This window comes from Biomphalaria glabrata, chromosome 1, assembly GCF_947242115.1.
Source record: "Biomphalaria glabrata chromosome 1, xgBioGlab47.1, whole genome shotgun sequence".
NCBI lineage: Eukaryota > Metazoa > Mollusca > Gastropoda > Planorbidae > Biomphalaria > Biomphalaria glabrata.
Window position 1 is genome coordinate 13,487,845 of NC_074711.1, and position 27,813 is coordinate 13,515,657.

A 27,813-nucleotide genomic window follows, 5' to 3' on the forward strand; every position below is an offset into this window, starting at 1 on the left:
CATATTCTATTATTGGCCTAACCAAGGTTAAATAACATTTTAGTTTTATGTTCTTAATAGATTTATAGAAATTTTTTTAAATAAACCCTAATGTTTTGTTTGATTTTTTGACAGTTTCGTTAATATGGGGATTCCATGACAGTTTTTCACTTATTATAACACCTAGGTATTTTCCGTTTTTAGTTTGTGTTACCGGTTTACCATGAATAAGATAAGTGGAATTTATTTCATTTAGTTACTCTTAATAACTGACATTTTTCTGGGTGGAAAGACATGCTCCAATTTGATTCCCATTTCTGTAATAATCTGACTTTTAGTGGACCTAAGACTGTTCCTTGAGGTACACCTGAGTTTACTTTTATTGGTGTTGATTTAGAGCCATTTATTAGTACATTTTGTTCTCTTCCTATCAGAACATCTTTAATCCACTGATGCAAAGGACCATCCATGCCAAAATATTTTAATTTTTTAAGCAAACTATGGTGGTCAAATTCTTCATCACCCGGTATTATATTCCTACTGGCTAATGCCCCCTAATGTAATGGAGCAAAATTAGATTTTATACGATGGCTTATTGGGTACTCCCAACCCCAAAGGCCTAAACTAAATACTTTTCATATACTAATATAGATCTATTCCTAAATGTGGCCAGAGCCTGATCTAGCTATAGAGATAAATGACAGCTTACGTATTGTTAGACATGTCATAATAGTGTCGGAAACTGAAACAGAGAACTCTTGCCAAAATGAAAACACTAATTATATTAATGCTCAAAGTTTGGATATCTAAACAAACGTGCAGATCTATTAATACTATTATTATATAGATCTAGATCTATATTATATTATAGCAATCTAAGAATATACCATAGAATCTAGATCTACATATAGTCTAGTCTATCTCATTAAACTGTGTTTGTGAGACCATGAGATGATGAGTAGGTAACTAGGCTAGGTTTTATGAAAAATAGTTAATAGATAAAATTAGATTGTTACTTGTATAATGTATTGTAATCATAGACATAGTCATAATCATTATTCATAGCTTCATAGTACTTCATAGCATAGTTGATACATTCCAACTAATGTAGATTCAAGTTTCTACTAATCAAAATCCAAGTCACTCAGACACACTTACATTGTTACACTACTCACACTTTTACTCACAGCACAGCAAAATAATTCACAATTCGGTGTTCATACATGTGACATGATACTAATGATAGCACCTCAGTCAACTCACTTACTCAGTATTAATTAATTCAGTAAATGTGAAATCTATGATATATTAATATATAATGATCTTACTAGTAAAAATAATATTTACTAATGTTCTTAGTCTTAATATTCTAACTAACTTAAACTATTATAAGTATAGTATAATCATTATAATGGACTTCATTCACCAATCGTAAACAAACAACATTTAGGAATTTAGGCAGGCTATTTAGCCATGTGATGTTATAATATTGATAATACAATGAAAAAAATGTATCACTGACAGCCTTAGCCTTAGTGTTTATTACGTAATTTGTATAGAAGAGATAGAGAATCATGTGGCTAAAAAAAGAAGAGAAAGTATAAAAAAAAGTAAAATAATAAAATTGTGATCATTTTGAAATAGAGTATAGACTGTCTTGTGCTTCTTGGTATACTACTACTAGTTTTTGCCATCTACTTTTTTTTTTAGAATATAATATAACATATATATATTATATATAAATTATATATGTCTTGGATCAACTTTTTTCTAGGAGATTATTTTTCAGTTCTGTTTCTATTATTTAGACATTGAAAATGGAATTACCTAGACACTATTTACCTGCCCGCACTTGTCCTCATGTTGGAATAGACTTGTACCAAAGGCTTTTGTTTGCTGACTATGGGTCGTATCAAAATGTGAATGTGTCTGTTGACGTAGTTGATACAAAAGAGATTATTACCAGTTGGCCACAGAGGGGACAAAAAAGTATTCAAGACTTAAATAAAATTTTGCCAACACTCCCATTATTTGATCAACCTCTACAAGGTGAGTAGGAAAAATGGAGATCTAATTTCTTAACCAGGTGTAATTTTGTGTTGTTTTTAACTAATTTATATGTTATTGTTGCTATCTAGTAGCTTTGATAAAAAATTCATTAACTATATAGTTTCAAAGTCTTAGAGCTTGGACAATGTGTAAAGTTGTAATTAAGTCTCATATAACAATTCTATTATTATAAATAAAACTTGACTTAGCTAATGTAGTATGTAAAATATTTTCAGAACTATGGAGAGAAAGGGATAATATTTTGGGAGTAAAGAACTTTAATGACACTCTGAGTTCAATCAAACAGTTGCTCAAACTGACACGTTTAAAAAACACTGCTATCAAGAAGAGAGATAAGGTACATTCTGCCATTAAGTCTAAATGCACAACTTATGTTTTATTTTAAAGCTTAGCTTTATTTTTATACTAGTATTATGTCTGGTAATACATTTTGGTATAGCAACAAATAATTTATGAATAGCTTGCAATAGCTGTAATTTAAACTGGTTTTATTTACATGCTTTCTTTTTCCATTCCTTTTTTTTTTTGGGCGCAAAGAAATTTGAAGCTTTAAAAAAAACTTACAAACATTCTGGTGAATCTGCCCTAGATTTCAGTGATGACGTAACACTTCAGAAGATGATGACTCATTACAGCGAAGTTTCTCTGGCCTATAATGATAACGTAAGTTCTAATTCTATTTCTTATTCTTTTTAATTTCATTTTATTTCAATTCAACAACTTTTTAAAAATTTGTTGTTCTTTTGAAAAGGTTTTAATGATTAATACTGTTTCCCCAGTGTCTGAATGGATATAATAGAGATTTTTACAATGGTCAACTATCTGTGATATCAAACAATAGGGATGAGGAATATATTTCTTATGTTGGAGGGCCAGATATGAAAGAAATGTGTATCCTTTTTTGGTAAATGGCTGTTTGCATATTAGGGAATATTATCTATAGATGACTTCTCAAAATAAAATATTTAAGAGTTTAGCAGAGATTTTGATGAATTTCTGTTGTCAATCATATCAACAATGTTTTTATATTATATATGATAGAATCAGTAAGATTCAAATACAGATGTTTGAAAGAAAGTCTAATTAGTTTCCCCATCTTTTGATAGTGTAGTTCCAACAGTCGTTTCTAGCTCTGAAAATAGTATTAATTAGCTTAACTATTCTGATGGCTATAAGTGTTGTTGTTTTTTTAATCTAAAATAGTCAAACATAATTGTCTACAATATACGTTTCTTTGTCTTTGCTTGTTAACTTTAACTCCAACTACTAAGATATAACAACAGTGTCTCAAGAACCAGACAGCTGTTTGAAAACTCCCCACTTAGTATGTCAACAGTCTGCAGAGGAGAGAATCAACCAACTTGAAACTCGTTCTACTTGTTATGATGAATTATGTAAATATTTTGATTTAAAGATATTAGTGAATTGTGATATATAGTTTCTTATGGTATAACAATAGGTTTTAATTAAATAAATGTGCTAATGGGACAATAATTGTTGGTTGCAGTTTTGGTGTGTGCAAGAGAAAAACAAATGTGTGAACTCTTTTTGGCTGATATGGCTGGCAGGACATTAGTGCCTCAAGGCTCTGTGAGAATATCTGATGACTGCTGGACATCTATAAGTTTTAGGTAAGTTTAAGTAAGTAACTTAGAAATGTTATTTGCTTATAGTGAAAAAAAATCTAAAGATACTCTTAAAAAATCAATACTTATTTAAAATACAGTTCAATGTCCAATTCTTTTTTAATAGTATCAAATTAAAAATTATATAATTAAAAATATGTTTTTAATCTATTCTATTATTGAACTCCTCAGCAATTATTTAGAAAATGAACTTCTCTTGACCAGTTCCAGTGGAGATGTGTTTCTTTGGGATATTTCTTCAAGGTTTGTTTTTTTTTTGGTTCTTGTTAGCATTGTGTGTTTTCTTAGTTTCCAAGCCAGACTTTTTCTGAATAAGTAATAAGCTTTTCATTGCAAAGATTGCACCTAACATAAAAAAAAACATAAATATATATATATATATATATATATTGTTTACTGACAAAAAAAAATCTAATGTATATTGTTGATATATTGTCAGACTGAAAATTCAATAAGTTTTATTTTTTTTCTAAAGAGTTGTTTGGTTATCAGCATGAAAGAAAATAATGACAATTTTATCAAACACTGTTTTACCTTTCTGACATTTTCTTTTTTTATTTTCAGTTCAGAAAAAATTGTGTATAAAAGTTCTCGGTTTGATTGCCCAGATAAGTGGAGCTGCGCATATTTTGCTGGTCATCCTCGTGAGATTGTGGTGGCTGATAATACTTCAGTGGAAATATTTGACCATAGGGTATGTTTCATTAAAAGATAAGTGTTTTCTAATTGTGTTTTATAGAGACCTGAACAGTGCCATTTTATAGAAAGTTCCGCTTTCAGATCTATAGGGGAGATGATGTTAAAGTCCTTGGTAATATGACATGTTACAGATATATGATGATATTTCCCTGCCAAAGAATTAATCAATAATGATATGCTAAGGGCTCATGGCGAGCGGCAATTTATCTGTGATAAATTAATAAGAGCTAAATACTTGTGGTAAGAATTATTAATAAATTCTAGTCCATATACAGGGGATGACTTTGAACATTTAGCCACAAAAGTCATGATATAAAATATGAATATAAAAGTAATCTACTTACATTATCCATAAGGAATACACAAATATATGTACACAAATAATGTAAATAAATTCACAAATATATACACACAACTAAGTAAAATTGTTCTCAAGCACTTTACTAAGTTACATACCACCAATCCAAAGTGAAAGGAAAAGGGAATGAAAAAAGTGTAGAGCTCAAACAAGAGATTGATCCACTCACAATCAGGTCTCGAGCGTGAATGGCTCTGCCTACGAAAAGTTTGTCCATATAAAGATGGAGAGGGGGTGTAGCGAGAGTGGTGGGCATAAAGCCACAAATGTGGTGTAGACTATCTGGCATCTTTTGAGAAGAATTCCTCGCTTGATCGAGACGAAAGTTTCCCGGGGTTAGAAATTGCATGAAAGCGCAAATCGAAAGGCCAGGAAATAGGTCCTTTTGTGTCCCTTAGTCTTTCTGCCCAGGTGGTCAGCGAATGTGAGGGGGGAGATGATCAGGGCTTGACCAGAGTGATGGAGATAACATCTTGACACTGGCTAGCGCTAGTCGGTCAGGGAAAATGTTGCCTGATGCGTGGAGTTGAATAGGCCCTTTGAAGTGTCCTGCCATTCCCAAGAGGGGGGGGGGGGTCTGCAGAGGAAAGCATTACCTGGCGTGGGGGAGGGGAGGTCTAGTCCACCTTTGTCCACATTGGTCCAGTGAATAGAAGGGGGGCAACGGATGTCCGCCAAGATAGGTAAAGGGAGTGTATTCTTGTCAAGAGTCCTATAATGGCACAGGTCGAGATAGGGAAGGTAAAATGTGACGTCGGTGCCAATTTGGGGGGAGGGGGGTTTGGATTGGAGGGATGGTGGTGGTATCTTAGCGCTAGGTGGGCTAAGTTTAAGAAAATTGATGATTAAATGTTAAATTAAAGTAATTAAATGCTCGGACCTGAGTGATACCTTGAGTGGGCTAAAACAGGTCGTCACAGTAACAACCAGATGTATTGTGATGGAATGTGTTCAATGTCTCCTCTAAACAAAAATTGTAATAAAAGTACAACCCTGACATAGATGAAATGAAGGTGTTTAAATTCAGTCACTTGACCTTTAGAACTGTAGTTATCTGTAGAGCTATTTCTTAATAACTGACAATTTCTTGATGTAATGCGTTAAGAAAAGAAATAAAATCAATATTTTGGTCATAGGTTCTTGTTGGCCTGACAGGGAAGCAAGAGTTTCATTTCAAGAGTTTGGACAACTTGGACTAATAAATAACAAATAAATTATAAATTCACAGCAAACATTGTTAGGGTACAGCGCTGCTACTTAAAACAGCATAAACTATCAACAGCCTTGTGACATTGCAGCACAGCATTCAAATTCCCCCCCCCCCCTTTTTTTTTTTTTTCAAAAAAAAAAGTATTAAACAGTAAAGATTGATAGACTCTGTATTATTTAGTTTATATTAGATTTTCTCTTTCTTTAATTTTTTTTGTGTTTAAAAAACAAATGACTGGCTCTCTACATACATTAAGTAGCAAAACTAATATTTAAAACAGTTCTAGTGTGTCTGCATAGACCTGTGTTTATGTGTGGAGACATCTCATTGGTTCATATTTTACTTTTGTTAGCCATACATTTTATAAAATTAAAACATTTGTTGTTTGTTTTTTTCCAGTCCAATTTTCAGAATGGTCAAGAGTTGTTTTCACTGTCCACTAGATTTATTACTGTGAATGAAAAGGTTATGGCTGCAGGTTTTCTGGACTTTCCATATCATGCGGTGGTGACAGATTACTCACTTTTTGTAATGGACCAGCGATTTGGCTCTTCCCCAGTAAGTAAAAGAAAGCATTTTTAATTGCCTGAGCCTTACTAACATTTTTGTCATTTGTACAGTGCAGCTTAAAGATGCTCATTTGTTCTCTATGATACTGCCAGGGAGCACAAGAAGAAATTAATTTGCCAATTTAGGGTTAGGCCAGACAACAACCAGCAGAAATTGTTTTCTGGTACATATGGTTACCTATTGACAACTAAGGGCCAGAGCAGGTTCAGGATTTATGGATTTTCTTCACTCCAATCAAGGGTCAATAATGACATTTCCTGAAAAGAAAAAAGGACTTAGTTGTCGAAGTGATCACGTCAGCATATAAACTGTCCACATAAGTTGGTGAACTGCCATTTGCTCTCAAAAGTTTTCATTTGAGTTTCATCTTCTTGTGAGAACTCCCAATTTATTTGATGTTATATTAATGGAGTTCTGTCATATATATGTATTCATGGGGGTATCTTATTTTTTTAAATGTCTAGAAAAAAAAACATCATTAAGTTGTCAAAGCCTTGACTATGTATTTCTATGTTATCCAATCAGGTATTTCACTGGAGTACTGAGTTTAAAGCGGCACCGCAGTATTTACAAATCATAGACAATGTCATGTCACCAGGTAAATTGTTTTATTTTTCTACTCTCAGATAGACAATGTCATGTCACCTGGCAAATTGTTTTATTACCAAACTATTGCCACAGTTCTAACACCTACAGTGCCATGTGATTTCCTTGATAATTAACCTATTAATAAATGAAAATAATTTTTCAGACATGGTTTTTAATTTATTATTAGATTTTTTTTTTAAATGTATGGCATTGTTCAGTATTGTATTTAGAACTTTCTAATAAGTTTATTTATTCAGAATCAAATACATTGCCATGTAATAAATCAATTAACAATTTAAATGAAGAAATGTTATCACTATGAATATAAAATTTTATTATTTTTTCTACTGTTTATTTAAAACAGTTATGCAAAATAAACACAGAGTAATTTCAATTTGCTGTATAAATATATTTTCAAAACACATTGCATGTCACCTGCAATAAACTAAAACTGTCCTTTCTAACATGAATAATATGTTTCTTTTAAAGGTAAATTGATATTTCTAGCCAGTCAACAACCAGCAGAAGTTATATGTTTTCCTATAGATATTGATGGTGGAGACATTCCCAAAACTAGTCTTCTGCCATGGAAAGTTTCTGCTATTGGGTACATTATTTCAATTTTTTTTTTTAAATTTTATTTCAAGCATATACACATACATTTTTTTTTATTTCTACCATTGTGTAATATAAGCACTTATCAAGATGAACATTATGTGTATGAGCACTTACCAATCTGCACATTATGTCATTTGGTATTCTCTGGCATTTAGCAGGGATTTAATAACTACTAGTTTAACATTCCAATGTGCCTTAGGGTTCATGCTGACTCAGCAATTATCAGGTTGCTGCCTTCTCAAGTTTAAGTTAAAGAAACATATTTATGCTTAATCCACTAATTTAGTGTAAAAAAAAATGCAACCAAATAATAAGTGAGAAATTAACTCTTTATTGTTTCGATCAAAACATCTAGAGATTTCAGCCAGAGTGAGCATCATGACTATGTCTGCGAAGTGAATGTAGCATCTAGGAAATTCCAGACTTCATTAGCTGGACTGGCTGTGACAAAGATGTCAAATGAAAATGTTTTAACTGTATATCAGGTGGGTGACTTTTAAAAAATTCTTATTTACTTATCAAATTATGACTGGCAGGGCCGGTCTTAGGCCACTGCAACCTTTGTGGCCGCAGTGGGCTCCGCACTTTATATGCCCCACGCTTATTCTGGGTGTAAATGATTAGATTAAACCATTTAACTTATTATTACAGGGTTACCGCAGCCTCCTGATTTTCCAGGAGCTCCTGGAAATCTCCATAAATTACAAAATATACAAAAAAGTAAAAAAAAAAATCTCCTGAAATTATTGAAATCTTCTGAAAAATTCAAACAAATCTTTTTGAAAAATGGACAAAATTGTCATTTCGGGGTGTCATTCAATATGAAAAATGCCAATTCTACTCGCAATTAAACAAAATTGGCTTGTCAGCTTTCATTTGATTAAAAATGTAATAATAAGGTGAGTTTTAACCAAAACAGGAAGTTCAAATACTTAATTTACTTTAATAGTCACTGGCATATACATATTCATTTAAATCTATCTCGAACTTTTAAAATATATAAAAAAGCGATATTTTGCTAGTCAATAGTAAATCTAAAAGACAGATCTGAATGTTTATTGGCTTTTTGTTAGAAAACTATCATCTACTGTAGATGGCTCTTAATGTTAATTATTTGACTGAGATTTTGTAGTTAGTAAAGTATGAATAAAATGCAAAGACGAATTTATTTTAATACAAAATCTTATTTACTTATATTCCTTATCTCTACCCAGACTAGGCCCCGAGCAATCAGTTTCGCATAGGGCCCGCAATCTGTAGCATCGGCCCTTATGGCTGGCATGTCCATTGTTTATGTTCTTTACTTACCACAACAGATGTTGGAGCTAATGGAGTTATTTGATGTCTATGAATTTCTTAAGTCTAGGCCTTGTAGTTAGATGCTCCAAACAATATGCAAAGAATATCAAGTTTGTTGAACCATTTTGTCACTGAGATTTCTATACATTTTTAATCCTAGCCCCGTCTTGGATTTGAACTCTAGACCTATGTTATATACTTCATCACTCTGAGAGTTCAGCTTGTAATGTTCACTGTTAAAGCAACTTTAGCAAAATAGAAGTCGTTTCTGTTCATTCAAAATGTTCATTTATATTGTCAAAATAATTTTAAATACAAGGCCATTGAATATAATATCTTGTTAAAAAGTAGTTCAGTTCCCCTTTCAGACCTTGCAATCTATATATATGGTTGTCAAAAGCTTAATTGAATGTGTTGTTTTTTTTTCTTTCTTTCCTCAGATGGATTCCTATGGTGATATTTTTTTTCAGACTGTAAATTTCAACCACTCTCAAACAAAGGTGAACCCAAGCTCAGAATTAGACAGACAATCGGCTAGGGTCAGAATCAACGAGTGGTTGAGAAACTTAGATAAAACCATAAAATCTGGTCATGGAGAAGTCACCCCAGATATGAATGTACACAAAGAGACATTTGGTAAATAAATTGATTATTTGTCACCATGGAAATGAATGCATATGTTATAAGCTGCAACGATCTGTAAGAGATAAAGTTGCAATGAGATGTCTGTTCTTGTCCATCTTTTTTTTTAATTGCCTTTATATAGCGTATCTTTCATATGGACCTGTTGGAGGAGGGGGTATCTGGTTTTTGTGGAATGAAGCTGTTTTATTTCATAAAACAAATATTCTGCAGCTCACTTTGGAATTTGGATCCTTGAATTTTACTTCTAAATTCTTAAAAATACCAGAATTACTCAATGTCAATGTAACATCAGTTTAATTCCACATTTGTTTCAGTACTTAAGCTTAAAAATTCTGTTCTTCTGTTTCATTGAATGGTGTAAAATTAAGTAAGTCTTCTGTTTCATTGAATGGTGTAAAATTAAGGTAAGTCTTCTGTTTCATTGAATGATGTAAAATTAAGTTAAGTCTTCTGTTTCATTGAATGATGTAAAATTAAGTAAGTCTTCTGTTTCATTGAATGGTGTAAAATTAAGGTAAGTCTTCTGTTTCATTGAATGATGTAAAATTAAGTAAGTCTTCTGTTTCATTGAATGGTGTAAAATTAAGGTAAGTCTTCTGTTTCATTGAATGATGTAAAATTAAGTTAAGTCTTCTGTTTCATTGAATGATGTAAAATTAGGTTTTCTTCTGTTTCATTGAATGGTGTAAAATTAAGTTAAGTCTTCTGTTTCATTGAATGGTGTAAAATTAAGTTAAGTCTTCTGTTTCATTGAATGGTGTAAAATTAAGTTAAGTCTTCTGTTTCATTGAATGGTGTAAAATTAAGTTAAGTCTTCTGTTTCATTGAATGATGTAAAATTAGGTTTTCTTCTGTTTCATTGAATGGTGTAAAATGATGTTAAGTCTTCTGTTTCATTTAGTTGGTGTAAAATTAAGTTAGTCTTCCGTTTTGTTGAAGAAATTTCTGATGCTGTTATAAATCATTTTTCTTTCATTGTATATTGTCATTGTCAGAAGTAATAGTTCAAAAAGTTCATAACTAGTCTTAGTGAACATTCTATGGTGGTAGATAACTGAAAAACTTGAGTCTGGGATTCAATGTCATTAATTCTTTGATCTCAAAATGAGGTTTGAGGAAGTGCCATGTTATTCATTGATTGACTTATCATTTTATTTTAATTGTAAATATTAAGTTCTTTTATTTTTTGTTTGGTTTTGTTCTTTATGAACAGATCCTGAGTTTCTGAAAGATATTCTTCAAACTCCAGCTTCCTTGCCACTAAATGTAAGCTCCTTTTAAACTTTTACAATGGTGCTTTAATATTTTTAACTTTGATCACAATTTATTTTCAACATTTTTGCCTAAACACCTAAGGAAATACTAATGTATACATTTAAATATTTGAAAGCTTTTTTTAAAACACATTCCATTATTCAAAAAAGCACTTTTTCACACATAGGGCTGTCCTTGTCCTTGGTCATGAAGCAAGATCATTAGCTCTGTTGACCACATGCTGACTAAATTGTTTCTAAGTTTTGTGCTGGTCAGCTGTCTTTTAAAATACTGAACTGTAATCTGTTTTGTAATCTTCCAAGAAGCCTTAAAAATGTGATTTCATTTTAGAGACTAATTAACTAATTTCAAAATTATGGAAACAAACAAAGAAAAGTCAGTTTATTCAATCTTTAGCAACAGCAACAAAATAGCAAAAAGAAACTACATCCTAAAAATAGACTCACAGCCAATAAATAAAGAAGAAATTCAAAATATCTTGGTGTAAAATTAGACCAAAGACTGTCTCTAAAACATTTTATGGCTGATTTAAAAGAAAAGGCATTACAAAGATTAAACATAATAAAACACCTAGCAGGAACATCCTGGGGAGCTGAAAAGAAAACCTTAAGACATTTATACACTGGAAACATCAGATCTGTCATGGATAACTGTCTCTCCATACAAGTAGCTGCCAACAAAACCTATCAATCATCTTTAGACACAATTAAAAACCAAGCCTTGCGTCTAATGAGTGGAGGTATGAGAACTACTCCCACAGCAGCCTGTGAAATAGACTCCAATATTGAACCTCTTAAGTTAAGGCGCAACAGAGCAGCATTAGAAGCTATTGAGAGATACGGTAGGTTGGAGGACGATCATCCTAATAAACTACTGACACAGAGAAATAGGAAAAACAAGCAAAGAAAGCAAAGAACTCTGATCCAACTTACTGACGAACTAGCCCTAAAACACCACCTACCCAATAACAGAGAAAAAATTACCAGATTCTCAAACATAACTCCTGGACTTAATACAAACAAACAACCATTAAAACACATTTAATACATAACACTCTAACAAAAGAATCAAATCCACTGGAGCTCAAAGCACACTCAAAACAATTGAAAGCTATCCAAAAACAGCCATCCATATATACACAGACGGATCAGCCTTCAAAGCCGCCATCAATGCTGGTCTTGGTACCTACCTATTATTCCCCAAAATTAAACACTTTGAAATAAGTGCACCCTGTGGTGACTACTGCTCAAATTTCCAAGTCGAATTTGAGGCAATTACCATAGCTTTGCAGACAGTCAAAAACAAATTATATGAAGGGATACAATCACCATCAGATATTTTTGTCTTTAGAAACTCCCAATCCACTCTTCTAGCACTTAACAGCAGCTCCTCAAAAAGCCCAAGAGAATAAGCAACACTGATAGTGATAATACATCAGATGATGACAAAATTAAACATCAACATCACATTACAGTGGATCCATGGTCACACTGGCGTCATGGGAAATGGAAGGGCAGATAAGCTTTCAAAGGCAGGATAATCTATGGAACAACCAGATAGACTTGTTAACTAGCTTACCCTAAGGTCAATGTTAATCAACAACCACAAAGAGGAGTGGCTCAACCAATGTGCAACATGAAACACAGGCAGAGCCAAGTAGAAAGAAATGACCATGCCTAACAAACTGGACAGTATTAACTTCCTCCCCTGCAAAGAGCAATCTACAATCTTCCTACTAAGGACAGGACACACACCTCTGTTAAATTACCATCTCAATAAAATAAATCCCACACAACTTCCACGTTGTAGACACTGAGCCCACCCTTATGAAACCGTAAACCATATCCTTTTTGAATGCCCCTTCCTAATCCACCTTAGGCAGACCCTTGTTGATGTCCAAGAGCTGAGCCGAAGGCTCTTCGAGCTCTAAGTTTGAACAAAAAACCTGTTTGGATGCCAAACAGTAAAAAAAAAAAAACCTGTGAGAACACAGTTCTGTTTGAGAGAGACCCAAGTCAATGCCTATGTAAAACATTGCTGTTTCCAATGCCTTTGGCCCCCGACGCATGCTTGGCTGCACATGGCCAAGGGCACCGGGAGCCTCCGCCATTTTCCTTCGTTGTACCAAGCTAGCTGTGCGGGACCCGCCATTTATGTAACGGTCCCTTTGAGGAACAGCGCATGGATGTGGGACGTGTTCGTGGGGACTTTTTTACAACCCCGCCTGTGCAATGGGTGGACTCTCGTCTACCCGTGGGCATCCCCACGGGAGTCTTGTGTTGCTACCCATTTTGCCTAGCCACTTCCTCTATTGGCCGTTTCCACGCGAGCACCACGATGAGGCAGGGCAACGTGCTCGCGTTAGGCAGACCCTACTACCACTACAGCCCAACATAACCAACACCCTGTACGGCAGTGCTGAACAACTGAAGAAAACAGCACAATATTTTTCCTTGGCACAGTCTGCAAAAGATCTGACAGCTCAGCAGCAAAAAGCTGGCTAGAAGAAGAAGAAGAGACTAATTAAATTCTAAAGCTAATCTAAATTTATATTGTCAAGTAATGGGGAAAATTTAGCACAAATAGAAATAGCCATGTTTAGAAGTTAACAAAAATTAGATTGACCAAAAGAAGACTAGCATAATTAGAGAGTTTCTCAAACATTCAAACACCAACCTCAAACTAATATTTGTATGGCATTACATCTACATAATGTTATCTATATTAATATCTTTACTCTGAAAGTTAGTTAGGCCCTAAATAAATCCAGAGTGTAAATGTTGGGATTGATTTGTTTTATTTTTTCTTATATTTGTCCACAGACAGCTAGTGTACAAATGTTGCAGCTACACAATAAGATCAAGCCTCTCCATAAACTGTCCCAAAAAGGATCTAACACACAGTTGTTGCTAGCCTTGAGGGATGGTGCAGACATTCATGAAAGCTTAAAGAAAAGGGTTAGTATTTACCAATCACTAGATCTCCAGTCTTGAAGATAATGTCTCATATTCATTGTTTTACTAAATATTCATAGATGTATTTTTAGTTGAAATTTCTAAGTTTATGAAGGTCTTGTTGCTATAAATCTTGTATTTGATAGTTGTCTGCAGCTATTTATATAGCAAAGTTATTTTGAATGAAGAAGATTTGTGTATGAATGTCTTTTTATGTTAATAACAAATTACACTTTTCATTTTTGATCCCTGCTTTAACTGTAGCTTGGTGTGTGGCCGGAAAAAGCATTTGACCTTTTTTTTTTAGTGTTGCTTTCACTTCCAACTTTGGATGGCTGCCTTGTCATCTGGTATTGTAATATGTCTAATGTGAGTCTGCTGCATTGTTGATGATCAGAAGATTGCATGTGTCTTTCTGTGTGTGTATGTTATTACTAGTGTTGAGTTTCCTATGAATCAACAGACGAACTAGACATATACAAGATTTAAGTAACTGCGAACAGATTAATTCAACTTCAAAAGCTTCATTATAGAAAATGTAATCCACAACTGGAATGGCACAGTCTCAGTCACTAACATGATAGATATTACTTCAATGGAAGCCTAGCATCAACTTCCTCTGATCTGTGTTTAAGCTGCAGTATTGCTATGATTTAATGTAACAATATCTGTGCGTTTATTAGGTGTGTCTCAGTATTCCTGATTGGTGCCATCCTTCACTGAACTGCTGGAGGTAACAATCTTCAATTCTGAAGGAACATCAAAAACATATAAAAGAAACAACATTTATTTTCTTGGCCAACCTATCACTTTATAACCTGAGCAGTGGTGCATGCTGCAAAGGCTCATTGCTAAGATTCTGTTTTGTGAAGCAGGATATTGTAAGAAACTAACTTGGTCCCTTCATCACAGTTTTGGTCTTACCTAGTTTGATTTTGTCTCTATTTTGTAGCCTATTTTCTTCACTATTTTCTCTTGATTAAAATTAAATCTTTGTTGGCTTCATAATGAACTTTTCATCCATACCTTAATCCATGATTAAATCACCCCTATGTCAACTTTGGCCAGTTTGTTCATTTATAAATGATTCTTTCATCTTACTAATAAATGATCATAAGACACAAAGATAATGGCACATTCCTCGTCCCATATCCTAGGACAAATTTGTCCAAATACTCCTTCTTCCCTAGTGCTATTAGAGCATGGAATGGGTTGCCTGAGCTAGCCAGGAAAACCAGTGACTTGGCAGAATTTAAGTCATTGGTTAATATGCATGACGCGTAGGACGTAATCATCTTCTTTTTTGAAGTAACGTCTGTATTATATAAGATAACAAGATAAGTTACCTCTAAAATGAGGCTTGTCTCAATGATAAAGTTATGAAGGCATACAAGCCATTGCTGGCATATCTAATATATACTGGAAGATGGATAAAATCAATTACTTATCAACATTGAATAATATAATAATATGCTATGCAAATGACTCCTATCTATACTATTGCCTTTATTATTATGTTCTATTGTACTAAGCAAAGTGTTTTGTTTTATGCCATGTGGTAGCTTTCATATTCAAAACATTTCATCCATATATTTATGGTCCAGTTATATTTTTTGCAGGAAGATGATCATGAAAAAAAGAAAAAGAAAATGAGAAAGAAACACATTTTGGAGCAGAAGAAAAAGACTTATAGGAAAAGAAGAAAAGGCAAATCCCTTTTTTCTGACTTGGCCATTTCTTCTGACAGCAGTACAGCAGAAAACATAGCAGCACCTGTTGGATCATGCAGGACAGACAATTTTGCGTCTTCTGATGAAGAAGGTACATTTGATAATAATTTAGTCGTTACACCCTCAGATAGACAGCTCAGAAACAGGAATTCCTTGGCAAACAGAAGCACAATTTCTGTTCAACTAAGTGACCTGATGAGTGAAAATGAAGATGAACTTTTTGACTCCTCAGGCTCTCTGTTTGATGTGAACAACTTCACAGACAGTGACAGTGACTCTTCCCCGAATCAAGCTAACCAAAAAATGATTGTAAAAGTGCCACGTGTCAAATCTTCCAAATCTGTCTCACCTGTATGGGGGCTATGCTCACCAAACACGCATTTAAGTAAAAAATTAATAGGCACCAAAAATTCTACCAGCACACCAAATAAAAGAAAACCTAAGAGAAATCACTTGGCAGCAACTAGAAAAAGACCTTGCCAAGATCTCAACTCTTCACATGAGGAGATAAATACTCATTCATTAGGACAATCAAGTCCTAAATTGTCACAGGAAGCTGAATCTAATCTGTTCAACCATCAGCCTTTAATAAATTCTACACCTATTTTATCACATAAACCACAAGAAGTGCTTGCTCTGAATGAAGCCTCTGATCTGAGCCAGCAAGCTGTGGACATGTCAGACATTTTTTCTATAGACACACCAGTTGCAGAAAGCATCTCCCCTAATGGTCTTAGAGGGAAATCTCCACAGGTTGGTCTAGATGAATCATATGTCAGCAATTCGCAGGATACTTACTCGAGTGGACTAGCTAGTCAGCTCACACCCTTGTTTCAACGATTTAACTTATCCACCGGCCCCAATGAGCTGAAGCTGGCTGTAGAAGATGGCTTTAGGCCTAAAACACTATTTAAAGACAGCAGCCTTTTAAGGGCACAAATAGTTCAGAATGAACCAGTTCAGGGTGAGTTGGAAATGACTCATGTCAGTGCCACACAGGAAACATTTTTAACTCAGAATAGTGCAATATCTAATCTATTTACTTCTTCTTTGGGATTAGGACTGAGCTCAGATCTCAGTTTGAATCAATCTCCTATCACTGATTCACAAGAACTTTTTCCTGACAACTCTTCCACAACTCACATTAGTTGCTCCCAAGGATCGTGTCAAACAATTCCTGACACTCAATTTACTTTGCCAGGTTGGGACCTCAATGTGACACACATTAGTGCCACACAGAATAGTACGTTGACACATGAATGCCATGTGTCATTACTCGACAAGATGCTGACACAATCAATGTCCAGCTTTGGCGATGCCTATAATTCTACGTCACGTTTAAGCTGTGAACCTCCAACACAGCTCCAAGAATTCAGTGAGCCCGTGAATGAATATCACGATGTTCTGCAGTGGCTTCACGACAACCCATCTCCCAAACATGCAACACCGCCACTTTCATGGGATAGGTCATCAGTGACCATTCAAAACCTGAACTCATGGGGGCCAGAGTATAACAATAATAGTTGCAGAGGTCAGGACTCTGACTCGGAATCCATGGAATTGGTCTGCTCTTCCTTGCCACCCAGCTTAACTAGGGTCACTTTGGCCAGTACCAGAATGAAATGTTTAGTGGATCCTAACTTGGCTGGCTTCTTAAGTAGTCCTTTTAACATTAGAAAAAGAAACACTGCTAACAAAACTAAACAATTAAAATAGTTGTTTCTATTTATTAAATATGTTATTTAGCTAAATGTCTTCAATATCAGTTGATCACTTCTGTTCAATGTAGCTTGTTCCTTTCCTGCTCATACTGTTTACACTAAACATTTGGCTTAGTTTATGAGGCGTTTTAAAACCAATTCCTCCTCCCAAAGAATCAGTAAATGATTTTCTTGCCTCAGAAATCAAAAGTTCTCTTTGTACATCAGAACAGACAATCAGATTTCCAACTAAATGAATTAAAATTATTGCAACTCGGCTGTACTCACCTTTTCTGGAATAAGGCCTCGCTCTATCCTAAATAGTCTAGTGAATCTGTAACATAGCCCAATAAAAGGATTGCAAAGTCAATATGGGGTCATTAAGAGATAAGAGGAACCACTGCCTATTAAATCATATGTTTAAAAATGTGTAATGTTACATTTGTGCAATGTGCTTTCTTAGTTGTTTTTTTATTACGTTTTCTGTTAATTACTTATACAGTAAAAAAACAAACACCACACAAATGAGTCAAATACTTACCAGTATAGTTTTACATTATTTTGACAAATGACAAGACTGTTTGTATAAATAGTACAAACTTATTATATAAATAATATATATAATATCTAAGTTTTTTATGCATTGTTTTAAAAGTGGCGAATTTTACGAAAACAAAAATTGCTGCATTTAAAAAATTGTTCACTTTCAGAAGACATATTTCAATTTAGCAAGCTATGAAATATGGTGAAATTTTTAAATAGTTTTTTTTAGTTTTTGAGATCTAGACATAAAGATTAGATAATGAGAAAGACTACATCAAACTATCTTCTTATCTTATAAAATATAGACATTACTTTAAAAAAAGAAAATGATTATGTCCTACCTGTCATGCATCTAGTCATGCATGTTAATCATTGACTTAAATTCTGCCAAGTCATTGGTTTTCCTGGCTGGCTCAGGCAACCCATTCAATGCTCTAATAGCACTAGGGAAGAATTACAAATTAGTCCTAGCATATGAAACTAGGAATGTGCCTTTATCTATGTGTCTTTCAGAGTATTTTAATAGATTTTGTTTTTATTATTGAGGATTATGATTCAGTGTTTCATGTATAATTGCTACTTTACTTTTAAGTCTTTTATCCTGAAGGCTTTCTAAATTTAGTGATTTAACTAAAGGTGTTACTCTAGTCAAATGTGAATAATTGTTTGTTGTGAATCTCACTGCTCTATTTTGTTTCTGTCCCAGTTTCTCAATATTTTCTTGAGTTAAGGAATCCCAAACAGAGGATGCATATTCTATTATTGTCCTAACCAAGGTTAAATAACATTTTAGTTTTATGTTCTTATTTCATTTATAGAAATTTCTTTTAAAAAACACTAATGCTTTGTTTGATTTTTTTAATAGTTTCATCAATATGGGGATTCCATGACAGTTTTTCATTTATTATAACACCTAGGTATTTTGCGTTTTTAGTCGGTGTTACTGGTTACCATGAATTAGATATGTGGAATTTATTTCTTTTAGTTACTCTTAATAGCTGTCATTTTTCTCTGTGGAAAGACATGCTCCAATTTGATTATCATTTCTGTAATTAATCCAATTCTCTTTGTAAAATTTCTGTATCTTGTGTTGTTTATAGCAGCTTTTATGTTGGCCACTAGCAGTGAATTACATTCCAAATTGTTTTTGTGTGGTTAAAATGTGCATCTATTTATTATTAGTATTTATCTTTATGAATTTATGAAAATGTAGGTTATGAAAATAACAAATGTTCTAACCAACCTTTGAAGAAGACATTCCTTGGACCAAGTGGTACATGTAATCTACTAGAAGAATGTATCTTATTTTTTTTCTCTTAATGTTCCAACTTTTGAATAACTCCTCTACTTAATTCAATCACCTCAAGATACAGATCCATGGAGCAAGTGATGTTAAGTTACTTGGTCACTGATTGCTAGAATATCTTATGTATCCATTACCTTTTTGTTTTTTTTTTTCATTTAATTCATGTAGTTTCCATCAGTTTTGGGTGTAACAGAATGTTGCCAGCCACCTTGCTCATGTTTTAAGAATGTAATTAGAAGATGTTTGATTTCAGTGTCTTATACAACACAATAAAACATTTAAAAAAATAAAACATGAAATAAACATCTTTCTTTTTTATTGACTCATAACAATTCTAAAAAATCTAACAGGGTAAGATTAGTAAGACTTTTGCAGATCTCCACAAAGATGGCAATAAATTGTTTCTTAAAAGGTTGATAATATGATATTCTTTTCATTTGTTGCTGTCTCAAATCTTCCAGAAGATTCACTTTGCAGTTTCAGACTAGTAAAGTAAGTAAAATTCCCCTTTCGGACCTTAAGGTCTATAGGGCAGATGATTATGATGTAAAGGTCATCTGTTTCTGTGGCCTATAGCTTATGAGGGTGTCATGTGGCCAGCACAATGACTAACTGCCTTTACTTTTCCCCAGCCAGGTACCCATTAGACCTGGGTGGACTCAGAGGATGCAAAGATCCCAGTCTTTATTAAGAAAAGAGATTTGCCAAAAAATAAAATATTAATGTTCGTTTTGTTTGGGTTTTAATCCAGTGGACACTTGTACAATTTGAAATTTTAAAAAAAATGAAATGCTGGACACGGCACATTTTAACAAGGCAATTAATTTGTTTTCGTGCAATAACTCTGTCAGTACTTGTATCCAAATGAAACATTTTATTAGGCGTATGTACTCACTGAAAGTTTTTGCTTGAAAATCTCATGGGCATAACTAGGCCTGGAAACGTTTTTTTAAAGGATTTTTTATTTTAAAAAACTTATGAATACAATCATCATATAAATACATTACGAGCCTGCTTTCATTAATGTTAACTAAGGTTGCAGTTCAAGCTTCTGCAATCCAATCACAAGTAATGCCCCAACTACACTTGGTACCGCTCAAGTACCCGGTGTAACCGCTATCATTGTATACTACCTTTTTTTTTTTTTTTTATAAAACATTTTGTTAGTTTTTTTAAATGTTTCTTTATTAGTTTTCCGACTCGGACCTTTTTTTTTTTTTTTTTCCGTAACGGTCTTTGATTCTGTCATTTGTTCTGATTTCTAGCGTCAAATTAATGTGATCACCGGAGACACTCGGTTGAATTCGTGTCAAAAAAAACTACTGACCTATAAAACTGGTCTAATAACGTTTCACTTCACTAGGTTCGAGGGTAACACAAAAGACCAGGGCCAAAAGAACAGCTGTGAAATGTGTCCCCACTCAGATCAATGGTTAGCTACTTCGAACTGGATTGAACTGAGACAGGCCTGTGTGACACGTGGCTACACAAGTCAGATCGTTTTGATAGCTTACAATCTAGAGCTTGTGAACTAGATAAGAAAAACAAGAAGCGTAGAGCTTGAGGTCGAAGAGGAAGTTCATTTGTCCAACAAGAACTTTCTTGTTTAAACCTTTGCCAGACAGCATGCTACCCATCCCCACACTTAGTAGCCTACGAGAGTCAAATAGAGTCTAGTGCATCACCAAAATATTCATTATATATATAAGTGCATCTCCCAAACTTTCATTATATATAAAAGTGCATCTCACAAACATTCATTATATATAAAAGTGCATCTCCCAAACTTTCATTATATATAAAAGTGCATCTCACAAACATTCAGTCTTCCATTCCACCTTCATTTCCACGTCTATAAGCCTTCAAAAAATGTTTACAGCTCATTAAAAGATATATAGTAGTCACTATTGCGGAACAGTTTGCTGCTATTTTTAGTTTTCAATTTGTTTGCTCCGTAATGGTTAGACCATGGAACTATACTAATGGAACACCAGCTTCGAGATTTTATGATCAGAGTGCCGTCGCGCATCTTTTTTCGCGCACCATACCAATTTGAAAAATCGATGAGGATGCCAAAGAAGAAATTTACTCCGAGAGCCACTTGGATTGACCTTCATTGAGAGTAAAACTTCCCCACACTATATTTTATTAGATCTGTAAAAACTTTATCCATTTTCTGACTATCTGATAAAATAGATACAATTTCCCTGAATAATGGATCGTCACAAAAGATTTTTTTTTAAGGCCACTTCATTAAAATAGGTGTTTCCAGTACTTCCTCATTTGGGTATTTTACACAAAATCTGGATTTTTTTTATGTACATGTCATTTTTATCATCTGTCCCGCGCAACCAAACCATCCACTTTTCCCGGTCACCAATGTTCTTAACAAGATATCAAGAGAGAGAGGCTGGTCCATTATTTGCGTAGTCCAGCCAGCTTTTTTTTTTTTGACAACCTTTTTTCGTTCTCTCTCATGAAGGATATGTTTTGAAAATTAGTCTTACAAAATACAATTCCAAACCAACTCATGCAGTTATCGTCTTTTCACAGTATTGAGGAGTCATACTTTTTGCTAGCCAGAGTGTTAATTGGCAAAAGTGAAAAATTCATTTTCTTTAATTTTTTAAAGTAAATATTCATAACTATATCTTTTATATAATAATATATTTTTAAAATAATAATCTTTTATATAGACATACTTTAATAGATCTAATAAATGATTAACTCGGACCTACCAATATGGGTATATAAATACTTAAATCTGGGTATTTAAAATTTCGAATGCGAATTTTTAAAAAACCGGACTTATATTGATCTAGATCTCTTGTATAATATCTAGAATAATATAGATCAACAACACCTATGCCTAGACTAAAGTTAAAGACAAAGGTCTAGATTTATTTAACGTTTTAAAAAAAATCAATAGATCTAATATAGACAGTCATGAGATCCACTCTATTTTATCTAGATCTAGACCATACATGAGATCAATAATTGTCAATATTAATATGAATATTTATAGATCTAGTCCTAGATCTAGTCAAATCTAGTGACTCTAGTCCAGAATCTAGATTGAAGATTCTAGATCTATCGATCATCTATGATCTAGTCTGTCTATAGCTATACTTACTATTATAGGCCTACACTTTTACAGTATATGAGTATACTCATACGAGTCATACTGGCTATACTATAGTATAGACACTATAGTTAGTTACTTAGTATAGATACTATAGTTAATACTTTTTAATAGTAGATCTATAATCTATCAATTCTATCTAAATTATTCTAAATCTAGACTTCACTTTCACATCACATTTATACTTAAAGTGACGATACTACTTATAGATCTACCAGTTGATAAACATCATCATCATAGATAATAATCTACATCTATAATCATAGTGCCCTTTATTTAGTCAATATAGACTTTTTATAGTCAAGTCAAGGTAGTGGAACGTAAACTCGAAGGTTTAATACAATATGGTATGAGTCTATGAGTTAGTATAAGATCAATTATTTTATTACTTTGTATGTGACAGTATGTCAATGTCTCAATTAAAATAATTAATATCACCAGCCATATCATTTTAAATATTTAAAAAGTAGACATAGATTTTTATTATATTATAAATAGATAGATTAGATCTACATATAATTTTACAAACTTTAGAAATGATTGATTTTATTTTTTATTGATAAGCCTTCTAGACTAGATCTAGCATCTCTAGCTAGACTCTAACATGTAGATTGTAGATCTTGGAATTGGATCGAAATTCACCTTCCTAAATTGTCTCTAAAGTCTGTAGCTGATTTGAGAGGCCCAACGAGGCAAGAGTCTATTATTATTAGTACTCTATCTCTTGATCTATCTAGTAGGCCTACTTAGCTAGTGCATTAAGCTTTAGCCATAGTGTAGTCAAATCTTGACAACTAGTCTTCTAGATCTAAGCTTCTAGAATAATTAGATCTAGATCCAGTTTAGATTTAGAATATAAAAGTATTTTACTAGCTAAAATACTAAATCTACTGATCTAAATTCTAGATAGATATACAATATATAGATCCAGTTTAGATTTGGAATATAAAAATATTTACTAGCTAAAATTCTAAATCTACTGATCTATACTTTATATTTTAGATATTATATGACATCTACAAAAATTATTATTAAGATATAATTATAGATTCTAGACTAGTTATATATGTACATAAATAAAAGATAAAATTTATGCAGGCCTAGGTCCCATAAATTTATAATTGATCCAGATCTATCAGTAAAAGTTACCTTCGATTGGCAGTTTTACCCAATCTAATCTATACAAGACAATTTATAATCCATGCCTTGCCTACACCCCATATATATTAGTTTCCATTCCATGCCATACCCAGACCCATGAGTTCATGAAATAATAAATGATGTGGTGTCAAGTTGGATCTATCCCCTGAAATTCAGTACTTTAATATAAAACTCACATATCTAGTTAATTATTTGCTGACACTCTGATAAACTTGGACTTGTGTGATACATATATGTTTCTTATCAGATTTAATTAATGAAGTTTTGGTGCATTTTAACCACTAATAAGGCTACAAAAGTAGCATCAGGTGTATTCTAACCATTGGTATTTTTCCTGGCAACATTTCTATTCTAGTCTGTGATAAATTATAAATAAAAAAAAATGTTTGTAATGTTTCAGTTATTAACAAGTAGAACCATGGCAACCAGTTCTGATGATGTACCAGAATGGCTCAAGGATCATACTTATACTATTTCTACTCTCTGGGCATCCATTCAATATTTAATGTAAGTACTACTATACAATTTTTATTTTAGTTATCTAATAGATGTTTTATGAATTGTGTGATTTTCATGGTCAAGCAACATCCAAATATCTGGGATGGAATTTAACATTTTTCTCTAAGTTTTTTTATTTTTTATTTATAACACTCTTAAGCACATTCATCTTTCATGAATGCCTAATATACCTTGGCTGTTGTGCAGGCCATTCCTTTACAATAAACTGTTAGATGAAATTAGGCAAAATTGTCTGATAATTTGTATGTTTGATACAACGTTTTCAATTTAATATTATTATTTTTTTATTGTAATGTTTTCAAAAGAAATTAACCAATATGCCTAATTGTATAATTACAGTTATGTTTGGAAATGCAAGAAAAAGGCATGCATTCCTGAAAAGTCAATGATTGGTTGCACCTCTTAAAGGTAAGGTACTGCAATTTTTCCCATGTACTTTTCTCATGGGATGAAGTACTTGTATTTTTGAAAAACTAGTTTTCCATGAAAATGTAAATCATAATATATGTTATAGTTGCTTTTAGATTAGTTCAATGTGCATCAAATTAACTGAACATCTGCCTTCACCTATAGTAATAATTCATAACTAATTAAAGTCAGGGCCATGTCTACACATTAACGCAGTAGCTCCTTTTAGGTAGACTATTTTTAGAATGGCAAAATTATATAACTATAATTAATAACATATATACTTTTAGCATGGTCAACACATATGTCACACATATTTTTTAATTTTTTTTTAAATCCTTTTATATATTTTTATAACTAGATAACTTTCTGTTATGAGAAAAGATGAGATTCTTGGACTCCTGCATAGCACCACCAGAAAGGAAAATCCCATCATGTTGCAAAATAAAAGTCTTGGACCAATTTTAATTTAAGATATATATATATTATACTGTAAGCTGTATACATATTTATGTATATCCTGTCATTCAGCCAACAGGTTTGGATTTAGTATTTCTTTAAATCTGTTTGATATTGTACTTGAAAACTATTAATCTGAGCCCCATTAAAACAAGAGGGAGTGCAGTGGATGAGTGGTAAGTGAAATTTTACTTTTTAAAAATTAAAATAAGAATCTAACAAAAGTAAACATATAAAATATGGTGCATTCTCCTTAAAACTAAAACCTGGTGCAAAGGTTTAAAATGTTGGCAAAAAAAAAAAGCAACATCAATTAAATATTCTTAATTCCCTTTGCAAAACTTACTGAGAAGAACATGCATGTTGTTCCCTCATAAGTTTCTTGACAGAGGAAATCTTGTTTATATTAGATTTGAAGTAAGCAAATTAAGAAAAAAATTATAATCATTATTTCAAATGGTTGTATCTAAACCTTATGAATTATTTTTCAGTTATAAGTATATTGAAATGAATGGATAATCATGAAATTGTTAAATAATTGCTGCTATCATTCCATTGACTAAAGAACCATAATTTTTTTTTTAATTAATTTCAAAATTAATTAATTAATTAATTTTCAAGCAGAGTTCACATAGATCTTGAGTGAAATTTTTCTTTTTTTGACTAATGCTTCAATTTTATTTTATCATTAGTTTTTTATTTTTATTACCCAGAATATTTTAAAAATGAGTACACTATTTTCATGTAATAATGTAACTTGGTATTCACACATCAAAATACGCTATAATCTTTAGGCCATATAGATTTGTATAAATATAAATTAACTTGCTTAAATACATTGACAATGTATATTGTTTGGATAAGAATAAAGTTTTTCTGTAGACAATTATTGTTCAAGATTTGTTGATGCTCTTGCTTAATAAATTATATACACAGGTCATTAGTTTTAACACACTACTGACACAAGAAAAACTGGTCGCCCCCACTTCCATTACATAGATGTAATAAAACGTGACCTCAAATCAGTGAACATCAATACTGACAATTGGGAAGACATAGCTTTAGACCGCAACAGATGGAGAGACAGTGACCAAGAAAGCTATGGACAGTGAAAGTACATAGGTCTCAGCTCAGGAAGAAAAATGTACAATCCGAAAAACGGCCAGCTCCTCTACCACCGAAGCAAAAACCACCTTAACCTGTGCTATCTGTGGATGGGAGTGTCTCTCCGAAATAGGGCTCCACAGCCACATGAGGAAGTGTGCTCTGAGATGAAACCTTAGTCTTTCTATTTCTACGACTGAAGGAGGCCAATGATGATGATACAGGTCATTAGTTTTAACACGTCTGATAATAAATGACAGTACAAGTTATTGAATGAAAATTTGTCATTATTTCAGGTGCTTTAGGCCTACATCAATGTGAGGTACCAGTACTTTGATTGTGTCATATAACAATTTAAAGCAACATTTTAAAATGAATAGTGTGTAGAATTGACAGTAAATACATTTAAGTGATGGGCTGTGATCTGCATGAATTGAATTTGTGTTTTTGATCTTTACTTCAAGTAAATGTTAATGAACAATTAATTTTTAATGAATAAATAATTTAAAAATAAATACAAAGAAACCATAAACATCTACTTTATTTTAATAATTTTTTTTCATCAGAACAGAATTTCCAACTTTGCATTCTTAAAATAAAATATAATTTAGAGTAGAGTCAGAACACAAAATCATAGTTTTGAAATTAAGTAAATTAAGCTAAGCTGTGATCTCTTATAAACATTTGTATATAGACTACACACAATTTAATTATTATTTTTCATCAAATTGCAGGAACTAGTACATGTACTTATGCATATTTGACAATAAAAAACCTTAGTCAATGAAATAGTAATACTAGTAAATGAGATAAAAGTAAACTAAATATCATCAATGCTATTGAAGCCACACTTGTTTCTTTTTATCTTGTTTGGTGGACTGCAATTAAAGTTGCTATTAATTTTACTGATTGTCTTAGCTGAAATGCCAGTGTCGTCTCTTTGAATCCTAAGCTTATTTTCTTGGTTACTGGAAGTCCAGATGTTTGGAGTTTCATTTTAAACACCTATATATTCCGAAATGGCCTTCCGATAGGTAAAACCTATTTGCCTAACATGTCATATGCACATAAAGAGGTACCACATAAATGCTTTAAAGACAAGCTTAGGCGCCAACTTGCTTTAACTGACATAGAATAAGAGAGCACCTGGTTGCATACAGCTTCAGAGCGAGACAGCTGGAGGTCACTTACAAAGGTGTGGTATACACCAATGAAAATTAATTGCCGAGGGTAGACGGCAAAAAAAAAAAAAAAAAACTGATTCTACCACAGGTGGACAATGGTTATGCCTGTGCTCAGTGTGGCATAATATGTAGATCACAGCTGGGGCTGAGTAGCCACTGGAAACATAGCATTCCTCATAAGTCTTCGGAATCAAAGACAAGCCTATCATTTTTGTAGAATAGTTTGTAGCTTCTGTAAATGCATGAAATGCCGTCACAAATGACACAAGTCCTCTGTGAGTTTGATGGATTATAAACATCTTACTTCTTTGCCTTATATTAAATGGTCCTTCTGTCTGTTCCACTATTATAGGTTTATCTAAATATCATTGATATATCGTAACATGTCATCAAAATAAAAACTAGAATCTCTGCAACTGGTTTACAAGTCAGAAGTCATCAATAACACTTGCCATTTAAAAAAAAAAAACAATTTAGATTACTGATTAGTCAAATTAGTGACTGATTATTCGATTCATTTTAGGCTTATAATTTTTTTTATGTGAATATATAATGATCCTTTACACTTTGTGACTTTACTAGTAGATCTATACTTTGGAGTAGACTTGTTTGTTGAGCTAAAGTCGGAAGTACACATTGAATTTTA

The 27,813-nt window shown here is 32.8% G+C and overlaps 1 protein-coding gene and 1 long non-coding RNA gene across 3 annotated transcripts; both read left to right on the forward strand.

Annotated features, from left to right (window-relative positions):
• The first annotated feature begins 890 nt into the window (after positions 1 to 890).
• Positions 891 to 19,487, forward strand: LOC106075758 (uncharacterized). 2 transcript variants are annotated; one of them, XM_056023069.1, is made up of 17 exons: positions 891 to 941; positions 1,788 to 2,028; positions 2,265 to 2,386; positions 2,587 to 2,712; positions 2,829 to 2,940; positions 3,321 to 3,443; positions 3,557 to 3,680; positions 3,867 to 3,938; positions 4,260 to 4,389; positions 6,362 to 6,520; positions 7,058 to 7,130; positions 7,610 to 7,727; positions 8,094 to 8,223; positions 9,478 to 9,673; positions 10,896 to 10,948; positions 13,780 to 13,914; positions 15,531 to 19,487. In XM_056023069.1, the coding sequence occupies exons 2-17, from the start codon at positions 1,797 to 1,799 to the stop codon at positions 17,355 to 17,357; spliced, it is 3,732 nt and encodes a 1,243-aa protein (XP_055879044.1). In that variant the 5' UTR covers positions 891 to 941; positions 1,788 to 1,796; the 3' UTR covers positions 17,358 to 19,487. The 2 variants fall into 2 exon arrangements, with proteins under 2 accessions (XP_055879044.1, XP_055879037.1); XM_056023062.1 differs by having other exon boundaries at positions 891 to 937.
• Positions 19,488 to 22,493: 3,006 nt separating this feature from the next.
• On the forward strand, positions 22,494 to 25,240 carry LOC129925031 (uncharacterized). Its single transcript, XR_008776896.1, has 4 exons — positions 22,494 to 22,679; positions 23,894 to 24,000; positions 24,352 to 24,420; positions 24,782 to 25,240. It is a non-coding gene; the product is annotated as an uncharacterized LOC129925031 (long non-coding RNA).
• The last annotated feature ends 2,573 nt before the right edge of the window (positions 25,241 to 27,813 follow it).